This window comes from Seriola lalandi, unplaced genomic scaffold (genome assembly GCF_002814215.2).
Source record: "Seriola lalandi dorsalis isolate HSWRI2012SDOR001 ecotype SW California unplaced genomic scaffold, Sedor1 jcf7180002054920, whole genome shotgun sequence".
NCBI classification, from domain to species: Eukaryota; Metazoa; Chordata; class Actinopteri; order Carangiformes; family Carangidae; genus Seriola; species Seriola lalandi.
The window spans coordinates 851,508-867,954 of NW_019525472.1; the positions used below are offsets into that span (position 1 = coordinate 851,508).

Consider the following 16,447-nt stretch of genomic DNA (forward strand, 5'->3'; position numbering starts at 1 on the left):
AACCCCACCAAGGATCATTGAAGCAGTCCGACTCACTGTCTTCCTCCATGCTGCTGCTGCCCGTTCCACTGACACTCAGGTGAATGCCCCAGGGACCAGGGGTCTTTTCAGCAGAGTGCACTCGGCTAGGCCTGGCCATGTTCACAGCTGGGACGCCATTAAGTCCCAGCAAAGTGACCCATGGGATAAGGATGAGAGGAGGAGAAAGAAAAAAGACAGGAAGAAGGGATTTCATTGCTAAAGGGTCCTTTAAATCTGCTGTGCTGCACTGCCTTGTTGCCCTCAACATTTTGCCATGACAAACAGAAGCTCTCTGGGCTTTGTGAGGTATAGTCCCTGCACATATGATTATCTCTTTAGCTTTTTGGCAAGGAGAAATGTTTATTCCAGTGGTTCTGTAAAGCCCTCGTGAATCTCTTTCAAGCATCTGCTTCTCTGTGCAGGCCATTGCTTACAGGACATCTTTGGAGTGCGGCGAGGCGTGTTATCTCCCCGTTTCCTTGACACCCTCTCTGAACCCGAAAGCCTAAACCCTTCCCTCAGGGGAGTCAGGGGTCATGATTTTGATGCTGTACCCCCACAACAAAGCAAACCCACCCCCCACCCTTCCCTCCCAGCTTCCACAGAGGAGCAGACTTTCATTGTTGTATCCGCTGGAGGGGAATGTGGTTGCATGAATCCACTTGTCCCACTTCATCCAGCGCTAGCAAGTGGGTACATGCATTTGATCTGACCTGCTGAAGAGTCTTATTGCGCTGTTGATCGCCAAATACAATGATGAAACCAAGAAAAAGCAGAAGAACACCAATAACAACCCCTCCAGCACCAAGGCTAATTGGTCGCCGCTGTCGTATCCTGTTTAATTATTGTTAGATCAACATGAGGTACGGACATACTCCCTTCTTAGTACAGACCACAGTCATACCATCCAGCCAATCAGGTGATGCTAATCACTAGCTTCAAGCACTATGGAGACAGATTGGGGTTAATGACCTTCTGTAGAACCAGAGGGGACACTGTGAGTGCATCTTTGTGTTTACGCGTGACACAAACAGAGAATAAGTAGGTGGCTGCATGAAAAAGAAAAAAAGATGTCAAGACTGCTACAGAGGCTGAGGTGAATCACTGTTTTACAAAAATGGGATTACACAATCGTTCAGTACAAACAGTGAGAGGCTGAGGAGGGACAAACAGGGTGGAAATCAGGAACGACACATTTAAGATTGATTTTCCTTGAGGAGGAGGCAATAGGAGTTGGTAAATTACCAATGCAATCAGAGTGGCTGTGATATCTCAACAGATAATGGATTTTCAGCCATTGGCATGCATAATTCTCCATTTTCCATCACACAAACCAAACACAGCGAACACAACAGCGCTGTATCTGCGTTTAGCTGTAAAATCAGCAGCAATCAGTGAAATTTGCTTGAAACTGCTTTATGTGAAGATGGGCTGATGCAAAAAATGCAATCAAATACTTCAAACCATAACATTAGAAATATTAAGACATGAAAGAGTGTAATGAGCAAACAATTACTGCAGTTTAGAAAGCAATAATTGCAGTCAATCAAAGTAAAAGCATCACTTCAAGGGCATTATGGGAAAATACATGTTTCATCCTCCCAACTTCACTTAAATTCTTGCGGGTCTTCCACACGAGTGGCTGTGACACAATGACATGTCCATTTAAATTGGAATAGGGAGGTCTAACATCAATGAACAAAGAAGGGAAGGTGAAGGAAATGCTGATGAACAGAAAAAAAACAGAAACACAGGGAAAACAGACAACAGGAAAAAAAACAGAAAGGTCTGGAGGAGGAGACTGTTCGGATGCACTCGGGTGGAACATTGTTCCCAGAGAATCTCTGTAAGAAAAGCCACCGAGGCAGAAAGATTGAGTGTGTTAAGAGTGTGTGTGTTTGCTCCTGTAATTGAATAGTATGGCTGTGGCTTGTTAATTTATCCACTATCAATTCTAGGCCACGGTAATAGCAAGATAAAAGCTTTCAATAGAAACTTGTCTGAGCTGGACATTAAAGTGATCAGCGGTGAGATGGAGGAAGAGGATGTTGTGTTGTCAAGGACAAATGGTGTTGCTGTTATGTAAAAACTCTTTGTTCTCCTGTGCTGCGGGATAGACAAATGTTCTTTTATCATCTGTAATTATGTACAGGAAGTGTGTAATCTACTGAGATGTTCCCGTTAATTAAGGTAATGAAAGTGGTTTATTTCATATTAGAATGTTCTTTTACTAAGTATCTCCTGCTGTTCCATAAAGTGGAGTTAGCTGAGGTTGGAAGTTGGAACATGAGCGAACACAAAACGTGATAAATCTACAACTTAAAATGTGAATGCTTTTGCCCTGTTACTTCAAGAGTACAGAACATGGCAGATTGTGCACTTCTTGCAGTCTGTGAAGAAAGACTTTCCAGTCTTTATGCAAAGCTAAGCTAACAGCCGGCTAACTTCATACTTGGTGTATAGACATAAGAGTGGTGTCTATCTTCTCATCTAACTCTCATCAAGAAAGCTTATAAAGTATATTTCCTAAAAAAAATGTTGACCCATTCCTTAGACACCAACACTACAGCATGTTGAGTAGCCCCTCAGGTCAATACTGCAGAAAACAAGAGCCTAGTTTTCTAGTTTTCTTTTGATGACACTGGCCCTGACAATAGCATTAGGCCTAACGCTCCTTGCTGGCTCTGAGACCAAAAGACTGAAAGACACACATAAACATACCACAGTTAAAGCAATCACAAGCACAAGTGCTTATTTTTTTTCTCCCACACACTATTTTTTTAATTATACTGGAGTTCCAACCTTTCGTTAATCAGAGACTTAATAATAGCTCCTTTAATTACCACGAATTCACAGATAAACTGTTGTAACCCTGCAGCCTGGATAGTATCAGAGTCTCATGGCTGAATAGGTATCAGGACCAGCGGCCCATGTGGTGATAGACACAGTGTCTGGCACAAACAGGAAATGGGAAGGGAAGTCATATGGACCAGGACCTGCTGACCTACACATGATGTTTAATTCAACCCACAAACACAGACACAAATACACACACAAATATAAAGTAGCACACACAAATATCAGAAAAACTAGGCCCCCGTCCTACTTTTGGGAGAGCTTTTACAGTTTTTGCCCTCTTTCCATCCTCAAGGCCTCGGGACAGGAAAATACGAAGCAGCAAAATACAGTTTCACAATCACACACAACTGGAGGAGTGCGTGATCGCTGAGGAGATCAGCAGATTAACTCAGGAGCGTGTGCGTCGCCTAAGCAATCATCAACATGGGGGGACATCTACAATGCTCGAGTGTCAGCTCCTCAAACCGCTGTAACAAGGGCGCGTATGTCTGTGTCCAACAATCTTCTTAATTTTTCAACAAGAGAATTTCAAAAATATGCAACAGTAAGATGAAGAATAAAATAGCTTGTTTATTGTCAGAAGACAGAAATTAGAGAAGAACTCTGGTCAGGTGATTCAGCTGATGGGCATTTCCTCACTGACAACAACAGTGTCCAACAGAGGGTGAGAAACCTACTACCGCACACACACGCAGACAAAGCACAGTGAAAGATCCTGACCCCTTACATTCCATCACATTCAGTGGCCCAGAGCCAACAGAGGAATTCACCAGGATTGCCCACACTACAACTAGCCAATTACAGTTCCACTGACAAGGCATGTGGCCTGGGTTAAAGGCACGGCTCAGCTGCTCAATACTCTCCGCTGCAGCGGCCAACTAAACATCGATTCAGTAATTCCTTTACAAAAGACTCGACATCACACACTTCGATTATTAGGCTATATATTTCTCTACTGTTTACCCGAATTCTCTACTATTAAACACTGCGAAAATATCAATTGCAATGCAGTTAATCATCCCAGAGGGGAAATAAACTTTTCATTAATACCAGTGTGATGCATTACAAGCAACTTTCCTTAAGCACATACTGTTTACATGCTTTTAATGCCTTAAAGTACCATCACTGACACCTACAATAGGCTGCTGACCATATTAAACTGATTATGTTGATATGAGTCACTAGCAGCGTTAACACCAGTCCTCAATAATTCAAGTATAATTCACAACTGAACAACTATGCAAGTACGTCCCAGGGAAATATATCACCTCTTTTCTCAGTTCTTCATCCCTTGATTGCGTACACAGCACATTATCACTGCGACTAATGCAGTCAAAACAAGAGGTGGTGATCAGAATTAAGCTTGACAGCCCACAAAGGACAGGAAGTGTAATGGCCTCAATAGCCTTGCATCAGCTTGAAATTGTGTCATTAGCCTTGGTGCTTTAAAGGGAATTGTTCTACACAGTGAGAGCATGAAGGGGGCCTGATGTATATCTGGGAAAGACAGACAAAAGAGAGCAGGAGAGAGAGGCAGTGAAACAAAAGTCAGAGAGAACAAGGAGGGGTTGATGGGTGCAGTGACGGGGGGATGAGGGGGGTTTCCCACCTCTGACTGACTGCCTCTGCATGACAAGTCTTCTCAGGAGGAAGTGCTGCTCTCCTGCTGAGACTCACCACCCTCCTCCCCTCCCTCCACACACCCCGTGGCACTGAGCCTGCTTCCACAGTGCTGCTGAGAATGGAAACTGGCAGCATGAGAATAAAAAAAGTCTCCCTTACTTTGCCTCTCTCTGTCTCTTCCTGATACCAGCGCAACACAAATCCAGTTCAGTTGTGCCGCCGTCTGATGTCTCGTAGAGCAGAGATGTATCAAGACTTCTGCCGGTGGAGAGATGGCAGCTAAAAGTTAAGGTTAGCATCAGGGCTAACGCTGAAGCCTTCATATGATGCTACTGTGCCATAGATTATGGCACCAAAAAAATTGTGATTGAAAAACACCTCAAATTCTCTGTAGAAAAATGAATTCTTTCCTAAAACAGCCTACTCTCACTTGAGCTAATATACACTAACTGCTTTGCACCAAACAGCGGACAGACAAAGTTAGCAACTAGCTTATGGAGCATTTAGTAGCTTAAGAGCCTGGGGACAGTTGCATGAAACACCTTAATTTAAGATTTTCCTTAAAGTCTTAAAGTTAAGGTTTCCTTAAAAGAAAAACTGTTGCACAATACACCCTTAAGTTTCAACCTTAAGGTTTCCTTAAACTGTGCACTTAAGTATTTGAGGTTTTCTCCTTATCTTCGTCTTATACAAAAGCTGTCAATTAAAGTCAGTTAAACTGACAAGCAACTACAGTAAGGAAAAGAAGTAAAGGTAGGCTACATCTGGTTCAATCTTACCTGCAACATGGCAGAGTTATGTAGAAAATGAACACATATTAAGAAGAGTATTCTACTTTGTTATGCAGTAGAATTTTACCGTTGTAAAATATCTTTCACTGCTGCAAATACCTGAACTAAAAAAAAACCTTTCAAGAGGATCTGTGCAACAACCTTCAGTAACCCTCTCAGCTAAGGAGAAACTAGTGGTCTGGTATGACCACTAGTTTATTGTGGCTAATGTTAGCCAACATTAGCGAACACTGGCTAGATTTTGCTGTGTAACTGACATTACTAAATTTGGTATACACCATACCAACATGTTTTACCATTTACAATTGTCCTGTAATATTCACTTGTGGCCTCTATTTAGCAGAAGTTTCAGAGTTTCGCTTTCAGCTTTCACTGATTGAAGTCTTTCATTTTATCAAAGCAGTTGCTGTATTATTGCCCAACCTCAGCTCCACCCTATTGCCCATACTTTTGTAGAGTCGTTGAAGGAAAAAATCTGAAAGCATGATCACAAAGTACTATCAGATAATATATCACGCAAACATCTTTCATGATACTACGGTTCATGGCAGTATCCTTCCTTTCCAGGCATTATTGATCTGTAAGTTTCTACTTATGCTTGTTCATATTACTTTTACATTAAAAGAGACATACACATACATTACATAGACTTTCTGTTATTTCACAAATCAAACACTTCCACATCATTATGAGGCCCTTCTCTCACTCACTTGGACACCTGAGGGCCCCCTGACCTCACGCTGGAGACCCCTGTGCTAAGATCCTGCAGCGATGAACTTAAATGTCATCTATTCTCGCCATGATGTAACTACACGCACTGACAGAAGCTAAGCTGTAACGTTGAAAAATTAAACAGTGAAATAATAAATCATTCATAGTATTTGACATGTGTTCACAAGCAGGTCATTAGTCATCCAACAGTTGATCCCAGCCTACTTTGAAGCTGTGTGAAACAGTCCTGTCACCACCGCCTGTGGAGTTATTCAGGAACCACTTTGACTCCCATGGGTGAAACACATCTATGCCAAAATGAACCACCAAGTATGTTTCCTGAGCCACAGTCTGCCTCTCCAAAGACAACTTATTTGTCCCACTTAAAAATAAATGAAAAATGTCTCCAAGCCCAGTTGAAGGCAGTGTTTACAAGATGAGCTTGTTCTGCATCCACTAGCAAACAGCAAAGCAAAGCAAAAACAAGATTGCTGTAATATTCCTTAAACATGCCTCAATGCTGTGTTGCCATTTTCCAAAGAGGAGTAATAAATGCTTTTAGAAAGGTCTCTAAAAATAACAACACTCTTCCAGATGGCACCAACAAACCATTTTGACTTTGTTGGCTGATCTATTGGACTGGATTTAGCTTCTGATAAATGTGGTAGACTCCTCAAGGTGGCTAACACTTAAGTGGACTGCAGGACATTCAATGAGACATTATGAGCCACTTTTGTCATCAATAATGCAAAATGTAATCTGAATCTGAAGGAAAAACAAAGTATAATGACAATAAACAACTGATTTTGGTGGCACCATAGGAGTGCATATAAGTGATAATTAATTATTAGTTAAAAGGGAAAAAAATCATACCGTTTCCTAAAATGTTTAATTCAATATAGAGCAACACACATTGGCCAAGCCCATACATATTGTGACTTAGGTTTACTCTGCCTATGTCCTCTTTGGTGACTCGGCTCCTGATAAAGCCTCATGTCCCATCTTCCTCTACTGACCTGCTGGTAGTTCTCCTCTTCAGGCTGGAAGCTGTTGTCAATGGGCTGAAACCTCAGGTTGATGTGAGGAAAATTGTGAAGCCAGTAAGTCCACCAGGGCGCAATGTAATCCACCCGAGCCGAAGACATCCCTGCCCCGAGAAAAAGTTAGGCTAGAGCCTAAATTAGCCTCTCTTTACTAAAGCGGGCAGTTTAGTCCGCTGCCGGAGATCCTAATCCAGTCTCATATCAAACAAAGGCAGTGATAAAAGCATGCTCGTTTATGGAAACACACTCTCAGCCACACATGAGACAAAACGTGGCTGAAGTCTCGCAGAGACAGTAGCGTTGTTTTCAAAGTGAAATCCGACAAAAGGGTTTCTCAGGAAAGAAGAATTAATCACAGCGCGCCCATGTCTCTGTGTGGACTCGCTGCTACTATCCGACAGACAGCTGCTCCGAGCGCACAGCACAGTCACCAGCGGGAACGCGCATTGATTGAAGGGCTCAGGACATGAGGAGGCGCTGGAGCGCGCAAAGACGGCCCGCTGAGGAGTTTGAAAGTATCATTCCGCCAGATGTCGGAAGCAAAACTGTTAAATAAGCACACGAGCTCACTGAGGATTAATATCATTTTCATCTGGACGTCGTGTTTCATTGTTCAAGAGTCGTGTTATCAGTCTATTTGTGGAATTAACTACTGCGCTGCCACCTAGTGTTCATCTGAGATAATTACAATCAGCCTTAAACCTACAGTAGGTTTCTAACAAACTCTGAACTCCACGAATAGTTCAGATGGGTCAGTTTGTCTATTGACCGATCTTTACATTAGTATGTAGTTCTCAGTAACCATACTGGCATGATTAAACCAGTGTAGGTGATGGAATTATTTTTTTTAAGATAAATCCGCTCATTCTTTAAGCCATGTCTCCATTGCTTGTATTTTAAGCATTCTATATTCTCATATTAAACCTATTAATGTTTAATAGTATGTCTGTGAAGCTGCGTTTGGGCAGAAAAACATTCCAATGCATGTTTTGCCTGCCACGCAATGTAAGATGGTTCACCTGCTGTTCATTATTCATTCTGGCTTCAACACCTTTGTGTAGAATATTTCTGACATGCTGTGTTTAAGAGGCATGCCATTCAGTTTAATAAGCAATAGCTCAATTTAATCTGATGGACAAAATAAATAAATGTAAATTTACTTTCAAGAAATCTACTTGACTTTTGAACTTTTTCAGACATTAATTTTGTTTCCTTTTATTTAACATTTGCTGTTTGAACCCTCAAACATCACTGGAATTAACTACTACATAATTGGACTGACATTTATGTAAATGCAGATTAGAAGCAGCAGTAGCAGCAAGTTGCACCACCTACAAAGTAAGAAGTGTCAGTATGTTGGGCTTTCCAACACCTACAGAGAATTAAGAGTTATATTGTGGTTTTATTTTAACCCGTCACTGGAAGGGAGGAAAGTGTCAATAGGATATTTTTCAGTGTGACTGAAAATGTGACATGTTGTGGAAAGATGTCAGAGCACAATGTACATCCTGTCCTATTCCAACAAGCTGGCTACACACACAGAACAGATAACACCATGCAATTCATCTGTTGTAACCCGTCACATTTATATCAAGGCATGACAATACAGTGGACACAAAAACACAGACAAATAACTTGGTTTTCCAATTTTTATTACAATTATCTGTACATCACGGATTTACTTCAGCTCCTTCACCGCCAGACCTGTAGAAAGAAAGACAACTGGTTAGACAACTGGTACTGAAGAAATGTTTTCAACAGTGACAAATATAATTGACAAGCCCATGTTAAAAGGAGATCATTACTACAAATACTATTATACATTTACCACCATTGAACATCTGACAAATCCAATAGACTGGCCTCATTAATTCAGTTACCTTTAAAGACAGGTGCCAGTACTACTCATTTATTCACGTTTTTCAATAAGTAGGTTTGTACTTGACGCTTAAGGCGTATTGTAAAGTGACTCAGTGCACAGCGTGTTTTTCTTTTCTTCAAATGAATTACAAATAAATTACTGAACTGAATGTGCACAATCCAGCCCATAATACAACCTAATCATTGCAGTCAATGAAGACTAATTACATTTGCATCAGCTTGGAGGGTTTCCAAGGAAGACAATGTTTTATTTACACATGAATGTGTTTTTCTCCCTGGACAAGAACTACTTCGTTATCAGCCGCATAATAATACATTTTTAAAATCAAAAAAAAGGTTTACGGCTTGCACCTTTTCAACAGCTCCTTTTTCTAACTTTGTTAGATGTAATGTAAACAGCCACTAAACAGCCAATAGTTAAAACCAGAGACATCTTTGGTTAAGCAAACATTAAGCCCATTCAAATTAACAGAATGACAACTGCTACAGAGCAATTCAGCAACCAACCCACACATACACCAGGGTTCATAGATAACCTTTAATAAAAAATATCTCCAATTCTGGACATTATGTAACTCCTCTGTAATATGGCATATGTTTGAATATCTCCTTACATTTTAAGTCATGTTTGCAGTATTCTGGCTGTTGCAGTTTCAGTGGTTTATATTGTTGTAAACTGGCTTGATAGTGTGCATCAGTGCTTTAAGTTGCACAAGGAAAATCATTTTTCCACAAGGATCACCCACATAATCATCTAGTCCTTCCTATTTGAAAAAAAGTTTTTTGTTGTAAACAACTAGTTTATGCATTAGTATATATTCCTGAGGCCCAATACACATGCTGAATCAATTTCCGACATAAGACATTTGCAATGACTTATGTATGCTCTGAAGCCTGAAGTTGTTCAATTGGCATAGAGCATTACTACAACTAAAACCATCCTCTAAAGTCACCAGAAATGTCAGCCCTGTGCTTGTGGCATGCAAGTGCATCCTTTAACACATTCTGGTACAAGATAAATGGGACCATCTCATAGAAACATACTCTAAGCCCCTAAGGGACCAAAACTCCTCCTCAGGTTGCCTTTAATTAGACTCAGGAAAGATGCAAACTTCATCAAACTGGATCACTTTAAGACTTTATGTTCAAGGTCAAGTGTACAAATTCATTTAAATGCAGAAACAATGCTGTGTCATCACGTCAAGTCATCACGTAAGTTTCAAAACCTAACCTTAAATTTAATACTGACCTGGGGGCAGGGACTGCTTGAGCTTCTCAGCCTTCTCTTTGTCTGTGATGACCAGGGTGTACAGGTACCTGCTGCAGCGGACCTTGAACTTAACATTGTCCTTGTTCTTCTTGATCTTTACGGCTGGAGGAAAATAAAGTGAAGACAAATTTTATTTATAAAATCACACTTTACAATCTATGCCACATACAACACGCTCTGTCATTAGACCTTTGAAACAGACAAGGCTGTGTTTAGATTCAACTCAAACATCAAATTAAAATTTAAACATTAAAATCACAACAACAGCAACGCAACAGTGACACTGATGGATGTATGAATATTCAATATTTCATGGAAACTTCATATATCTAGAATCATCAGCTTTCCTGTAGACGCATTTCATATTTTAGCATGTTGAGCTGACCAGCTGTGTGTGACTTAAAGACCTTACATTGCACTAGAATAAACACTCTCTACTTTTATAAGACCTACATTATTCGATCTACATTACAACTTAACAATTTTGGTAATATCTCATGCAACAATATTACAAGAATTTGCTGCTCTTCTTTCTCATATGACAGTTAATCAAATCTCTTTGGGTTTTAGAAGGCCAGTCAGACAAACTCAAGACATCACTGTGGTCTACGATATATTGAGAATGGCATATTCTCAGTTTACAATATCTGGTAAACTAAAGTCAACAATTAATCAAGGAATTAGCGGTCAGATTGATTGTAATGAATATAATTGTTACTCGAGTTTCTGTACCAAATAGATGGTTTTTACAAGACCATTGCAGAAATTAACACCCATAATTTGCTCACATGTACCTTTTTGAATTTTTGCAGTGGCAAAAATCATAGATGTCATCTGCTTTCCCTTTTAAACATACTTATATTTGACTTGCATCATTGTATTTACATCCAGCAGTACAGGAAGGTAAGATAAAGAGTTTAACTTACACTTGGCATCCTTCCTCCTTGCTGTCAGAAGGAAATCTTTGATTTCTTCTATCTTGCGAGGCTGTAAGTAAAGAACAGCAAAGCAGACCATCAGACATAGCATCAATACTAAATACAGACTGAGACTGTACACTGACGTGATGTTAGTGGACCGGTGGAACTGGCGTTTCTGTTAGAAATCGAAACTCAGCACTTGGTCCATCCTTATTCTTGCAAGATTGTGAATGCATCACGGGCACATCAGCCTGAGATGTTTGGACTTCTTGCTGACGGCAAAAACAGCTTTACTGAATGTAACCAGTAGAGGCTAACTTCAGGTACCTGAATCAATTCACAACAGATACAGCTGATGCGGTCTTGACTATTTCTTTTGGAGTTGTTAACTCCAGCGCTTTATAATTTGACAAAATGAATATTACTATGGGTTGGTGGACATGTCCTCAGTAACAGACTAAGGCCGGGCGGCTCATGCGTGCCAATGAGTTGCTATGCTAATGCTAATTCGCCAATGCTAGTCACTTTTCAACCCATCTGCCGCTTGCTATATCACTACGAAATGCACATTACGGCACACCCCCGTAAAGAAGATTAAACATTATCGGTTACCTGGACTTAACAACTTAATTATATAAATGAGAAGAAACTTACCATGCTGCCGTTTCAGCGGACTGAGCGCTGTGGAAGGGAGCAGAGAAAGATGGTGTCAGTTTATCGGTTATAACATCGGGTAGAAAAGTGTTGGAAAGTAAATTGTTATCTTGTCATCTAGATGCTGGAGCGAGTAATTATACGTAAATATACAGTTTGATATAAGTAATAGCATTAAAGAGGATGGATGATGATTGAAATTGTGAATTTATTTGGGTGAGAACGTGAAACTCACTCAGTCTGCCAGAGAGGGGATGAAAAGGGGCGGGACTTCCGGTTCAAAGAGCTTTTATACTGAACTATGGCACACACGGAGGACCAATTTTAAGTATGAAAAGCGAATCTTCCGCTGTGATATATTGTAACAGAACTATCGAAGTGCAATTGAGTATGTGGTGAAATTTGGTAGTTTAAAGTTAGGCTTTCACACGGACAAAACGCAGCACATAAAAAAGGCAGAGGGAACCTGACTGCACCGTGTCAATGTCAATATTTCAACGTTAAACTAATCAACCTGTTTTGCTTAATATTCAATAACAATAGCGATAAATTAGCCTATAAAGGGACAGTGTAATGTGTGTATATGAATATATTGTTTTGTATTTATTTTATTCATTTATTTATTTTTAATTATAATCTTATCCATGGTTGTACTGCACAAATAGCAAAACAAATCCGACGCCATTCTTGGGGCACATTCTCGTTTTCTACTTGCCCAATATACGCCCAGTTCCAGCTGTCAGTCAATACCAGAGGATTACAGTTGGAGTTTCATTTTGCTGTCTCGGCCTGCCGCTTTCCAATAATCAGTTGTCTTTGGAATTTATACGTTTTGGTGCTTAACTGGACCGAAATTACTGTCACAAGCCATTTTCCTGAACACAGCATGCATCGTACAGGACATAATGCTCTGACCTACAGTCATGCCTGTAAAGCATGACTATTATGTATGACGGCCATTCCTCACCATCTGAATGGTTCTTTTGTCATCCTCTTCTCATTACACTGTTCCTCATGCAACTCTTCCAGTGAAATAGCAGTAGGCCATATGCTGTTTCTGCTTCTCTCCCTCAGCGAATAGTGATCATATAACCATGCTTTTTTTTCTGGTACAACACATACTGTATGTTGATGGACAAACAAAGCATACAGTGGGTGGCAATAGGGTGCCCTCCATGATGCATGAGCACTAGTGGTGACAGCTGCTGGCAGGATAGGCCTTCCTAGTGGGCTTCACTTGTGGTGGTGACCTGGAACACTTCTCTGATTGATGATACATACTGCCCTGTACCAAAGTGAATTCAAGTGCAGAATCAAGTGCCCATATCCATCCTCAGAACCTTTAAGAAGATGATAAATAGACCTGCAATAAAAAGCTTTACTACAGATCTGTTTCAAAGGTTAATTATAGCTCGTCTTGTAGGGTCAATGAAACTTCTTCACAAGCAACACCTCCAACAACTTCATCTTGCCAGACAAATAAGTGATTTTGTAGAGATGAAAGGCAAGGTTGAAAATAAACCCCATCTTCTAATTAAATGGGTTTTAATTTTTTCCAAAATGGATTCTGTTCACACAGCGGGTTGTGTTAGTGCTCCAGGTTTATCTACCAGCCAAAGGTCAAGACTGCCTCTGGGTGAGGTAACATTCCTGTCTGTACGGGAAGAAGATAAGCAGCCAGAATCAGTCTGTATTTAATCCAATTTTAAGCGTCTTCTGATCTGTTGAAATAGCTTATGTGTTGGTTCAAATGAAGTTATGAATGTGCTCCCTCTATCCATTTCTATTTGTCTCATTTTATTTTACTTTTATTTTCTTTTTCTCCCTCTTAACATGAAGTGATGGTGGATACAGAGAGGCTGTGAGCCCAGAGGTAAAAATTTTGAGCAAGCAGACAGCAGACATCTCATCCAATTCAGCGCCAAGCATTGAACTGAGGGAGAAGTCAAATTGCTTTATATTTTGCATGATTGTTGCTTTGGAGATTGAAGAAAATGTAACATATTGCATGCATGCTACAGTTTGTTTCCTGCAAAACTGCTGTGTTGTGCTTTTGTTGTATAAATTCTGTCTGGTATTTCTTCAGTAACTGTAAATTATGGTTGCTCATTTTAAAAAAAATGCAACAACAAAAAAAAAAAAGAGAATTGCTTGAGACACCTCGGAGACTACACACATTACAGCCATACCTGCTGACTTATGAGTTCAATTATCTTTTACAGTCAAAACAGATAAATCAAAAAGGGTACCAGAATAATAAGCTTTTAAGTATATACAGTAAGTGGTTCACACTGAAGAAATTGACATCTGTTATCCTCACAACCTGACAAAAAAAAAAACATATATTTCAACAGCAGCAGAATACAATTAATGAGCCAATCCAGCTATACTCAAAAAAGTGGAAAACATTTCTGCTCAGTTGGTGTCAGTTTCTTTTAATTTTCTTTAGCTTAAGGTATTGCGTTTCCATGGAGATCAACTTTGACATGACATTAATTCATAATGACAGGAAAACAGGCCAGTCTTTTTTAATTAATCTGCCTGTCTGCCCATACTTCCATGTCCACAGGCCATCTCCCCCAATACTCAATCAGCACTTGTGCTACTGGACACGTCTCTCTCTCAAGAGTTTAAATTTTCAGCAGGCTCATGTCAATCAAGGTAAAAGACAGACAGTGAAGGTTCGTTTCAATAATGGTTCAGGAGCACCTCATCGACTCTGCAATCATTTGCAACACAAGCACAGGCTAGAAGTCCACACCGCAGAATGTACGTATGTTTTAATACCATCATTCCTTGTTGTTTTGTGTGCTTGTTTACAGTCTCAAATCATTTTCCTCACAAGGACTAATGAACAGTTTATCTCAGCGTGGCTTTGTACTCCTTGCTGCCAAGAAGATTATGCTCTATTTTTCCAACTGACACTCAGTCACAATGCTCCTGCGCACAGCTTGGCTTTTGCTGATGTACAATACCTCCTTCCCTGCATGTGAAGAAATGTAAGGGGGAATTCATAGCTTCCGTAAATGGCTGCTGGTACCTCACTCCATCTTTAAAGATCATAAAAGATGTCCTTGATTACTGTTCACAGTGTGTCATAGCATGCAACTGCTGAGTTTCATTGTTGTAGAACTGAATGGCCAGTATGGAATCTGGTATAGAGATGGATAGCGAAGTGCTTCTCCTATATTTTATACAAGCTAAGCCAATTAACCATCTTCCAATGGCTACTTCCAGCATGATAATGCACCATGTTGCAAAGCAAAAGTTGTCTCACACTGGTTTCATCAAGTTGAGTATAACGAGCTCCGTGCACTTCAGTGGGCTTCCCAGTCACCAGATCCGAATCCAACTGAACACCTTTGGGATGTGGTAGAACAGGAGATTGGCAGCATGAATGTGCAACTGACAAATCTGCAGAAAGGATGTGACCTGAATCTCAAAGGAATCTTTCCAGCATCTTGTGGAATCCATGCCACGAATAACTGATGCTGATGAATAAATGGACAGTATATTATCCTACATAGATCTCACAGTGAGCAAGATGTTAAAATCCAATAACATATATCCAGATAGGCTCTTTTGTTAATTGGAGGGTATGTGTGCTGTGAAAAGTATTGTTATAATTACTATAATTTAACTATCTTTTACAGCTCTCTGAGACCTCCCCAAAAAGTATTGTGTCAGTTTCTGTACAGTAGCAGCCTTCTGTCACATGACATCAGTTCAAAATTTATAAGCAACTCTCATAAAATAAGGATAAGTCATGAAGTATTAAGCTGATAAAAACAATGCTAAGTGTTTTTGAGCTGAGCACCCAAACAGAACATGTATTCTTATGTGTGTTTTAAGTACATTTTGCTGTATAAATTTAATGTGAGTTATTAATTCATATGAGAGAGTGTGTAAGAATGCATGTTTTTTTTTTCTCCCCCTACTTTTATTACATCATCTATTTTTATTTGCTGTCCTAACTGAATGTCCACTGCATTACAGTGAGGGTGCAAAGGGAGGATCAGCTCAGCCTCATAGATTATAACAAATGACCATGCTTGGTTTAGCTAAAGCTCTTTTTGTACCGGGATGATCTTTATTCCATTTGCTTGCATAGCAACAAACATGATCCTCTGTGCCAAGCTGCTTGTAATAACCTAGTCTGATTCTAAATATATATATATATATATATTTTTTTTTTTTTTACAATTGCAGTTCTGGATTTTGCACAGTAGAGGGCAGTGAGTAATTGTTAATATGGAGCCGAGCACGGTCTCATCCTCATTGATGACAATGGGAGACGCTGTGTATCAAGGAATGGACTCCACTGTTTCTCTGTACTTTGGGAAGGTGGTGATTGCAGGACTGAATGTTATTTTCTGTTTACTCCTTTTTTTAAATATTAAAACAAACATGTTTGATCCTATAAGATGTCACATGAGTAGAATTAACCAGTACACCTGGAATCACCAGGCTTATGCACCCAAATCCAGTATAACATAGATTTTTTTTTTTTTTTGCTGTAAACATCCAAGGACTCGACTTATCAATACATCCACGCTTTGTTTCTACATCAAGATAAACTTCTACCATGCACGATACACATCCATATCTCTACAGAGCCCATGAATCTTCAGAGATATGGACTTACTCTCTGCCTTTTTTATCATTTGTATTTAC

General features: G+C 39.9%; 2 protein-coding genes across 3 annotated transcripts in view; both read right to left on the bottom strand.

The window, feature by feature from the left end:
* The window catches only part of ttyh2 (tweety family member 2), a 61,682-nt gene extending 54,388 nt beyond the window's left edge, over positions 1-7,294 (bottom strand). Inside the window, exon 1 of one of the 2 annotated variants that reach the window (XM_023431360.2) lies at positions 7,022-7,294. In XM_023431360.2, the coding sequence (XP_023287128.1) occupies positions 7,022-7,150 (129 nt within the window). In that variant the 5' untranslated portion in view covers positions 7,151-7,294. The remainder of the gene's footprint in view (positions 1-7,021) is intronic. The other variant, XM_023431359.2, reaches the window with a different exon arrangement.
* A 1,389-nt stretch (positions 7,295-8,683) lies between these two features.
* On the bottom strand, positions 8,684-12,063 carry rpl38 (ribosomal protein L38). Its single transcript, XM_023431264.2, has 5 exons — positions 12,009-12,063; positions 11,774-11,800; positions 11,126-11,186; positions 10,179-10,301; positions 8,684-8,752 (listed from the first exon to the last, which is right to left on the bottom strand). Exons 2-5 carry the CDS (start codon positions 11,774-11,776, stop codon positions 8,727-8,729), a joined length of 213 nt encoding a protein of 70 aa, XP_023287032.1. The 5' UTR covers positions 11,777-11,800; positions 12,009-12,063; the 3' UTR covers positions 8,684-8,726.
* Positions 12,064-16,447: the final 4,384 nt, after the last annotated feature.

Coding starts and splice junctions, on each gene's coding strand:
- rpl38 (XM_023431264.2), bottom strand. Junction 10,302..11,125: donor AAGGAGGAAGGATGCCAAGT/GTAAGTTAAACT, acceptor ATTTTCCTCCAG/CCGTAAAGATCAAGAAGAAC. Junction 8,753..10,178: donor CAAGCAGTCCCTGCCCCCAG/GTCAGTATTAAA, acceptor TTCTTTCTACAG/GTCTGGCGGTGAAGGAGCTG.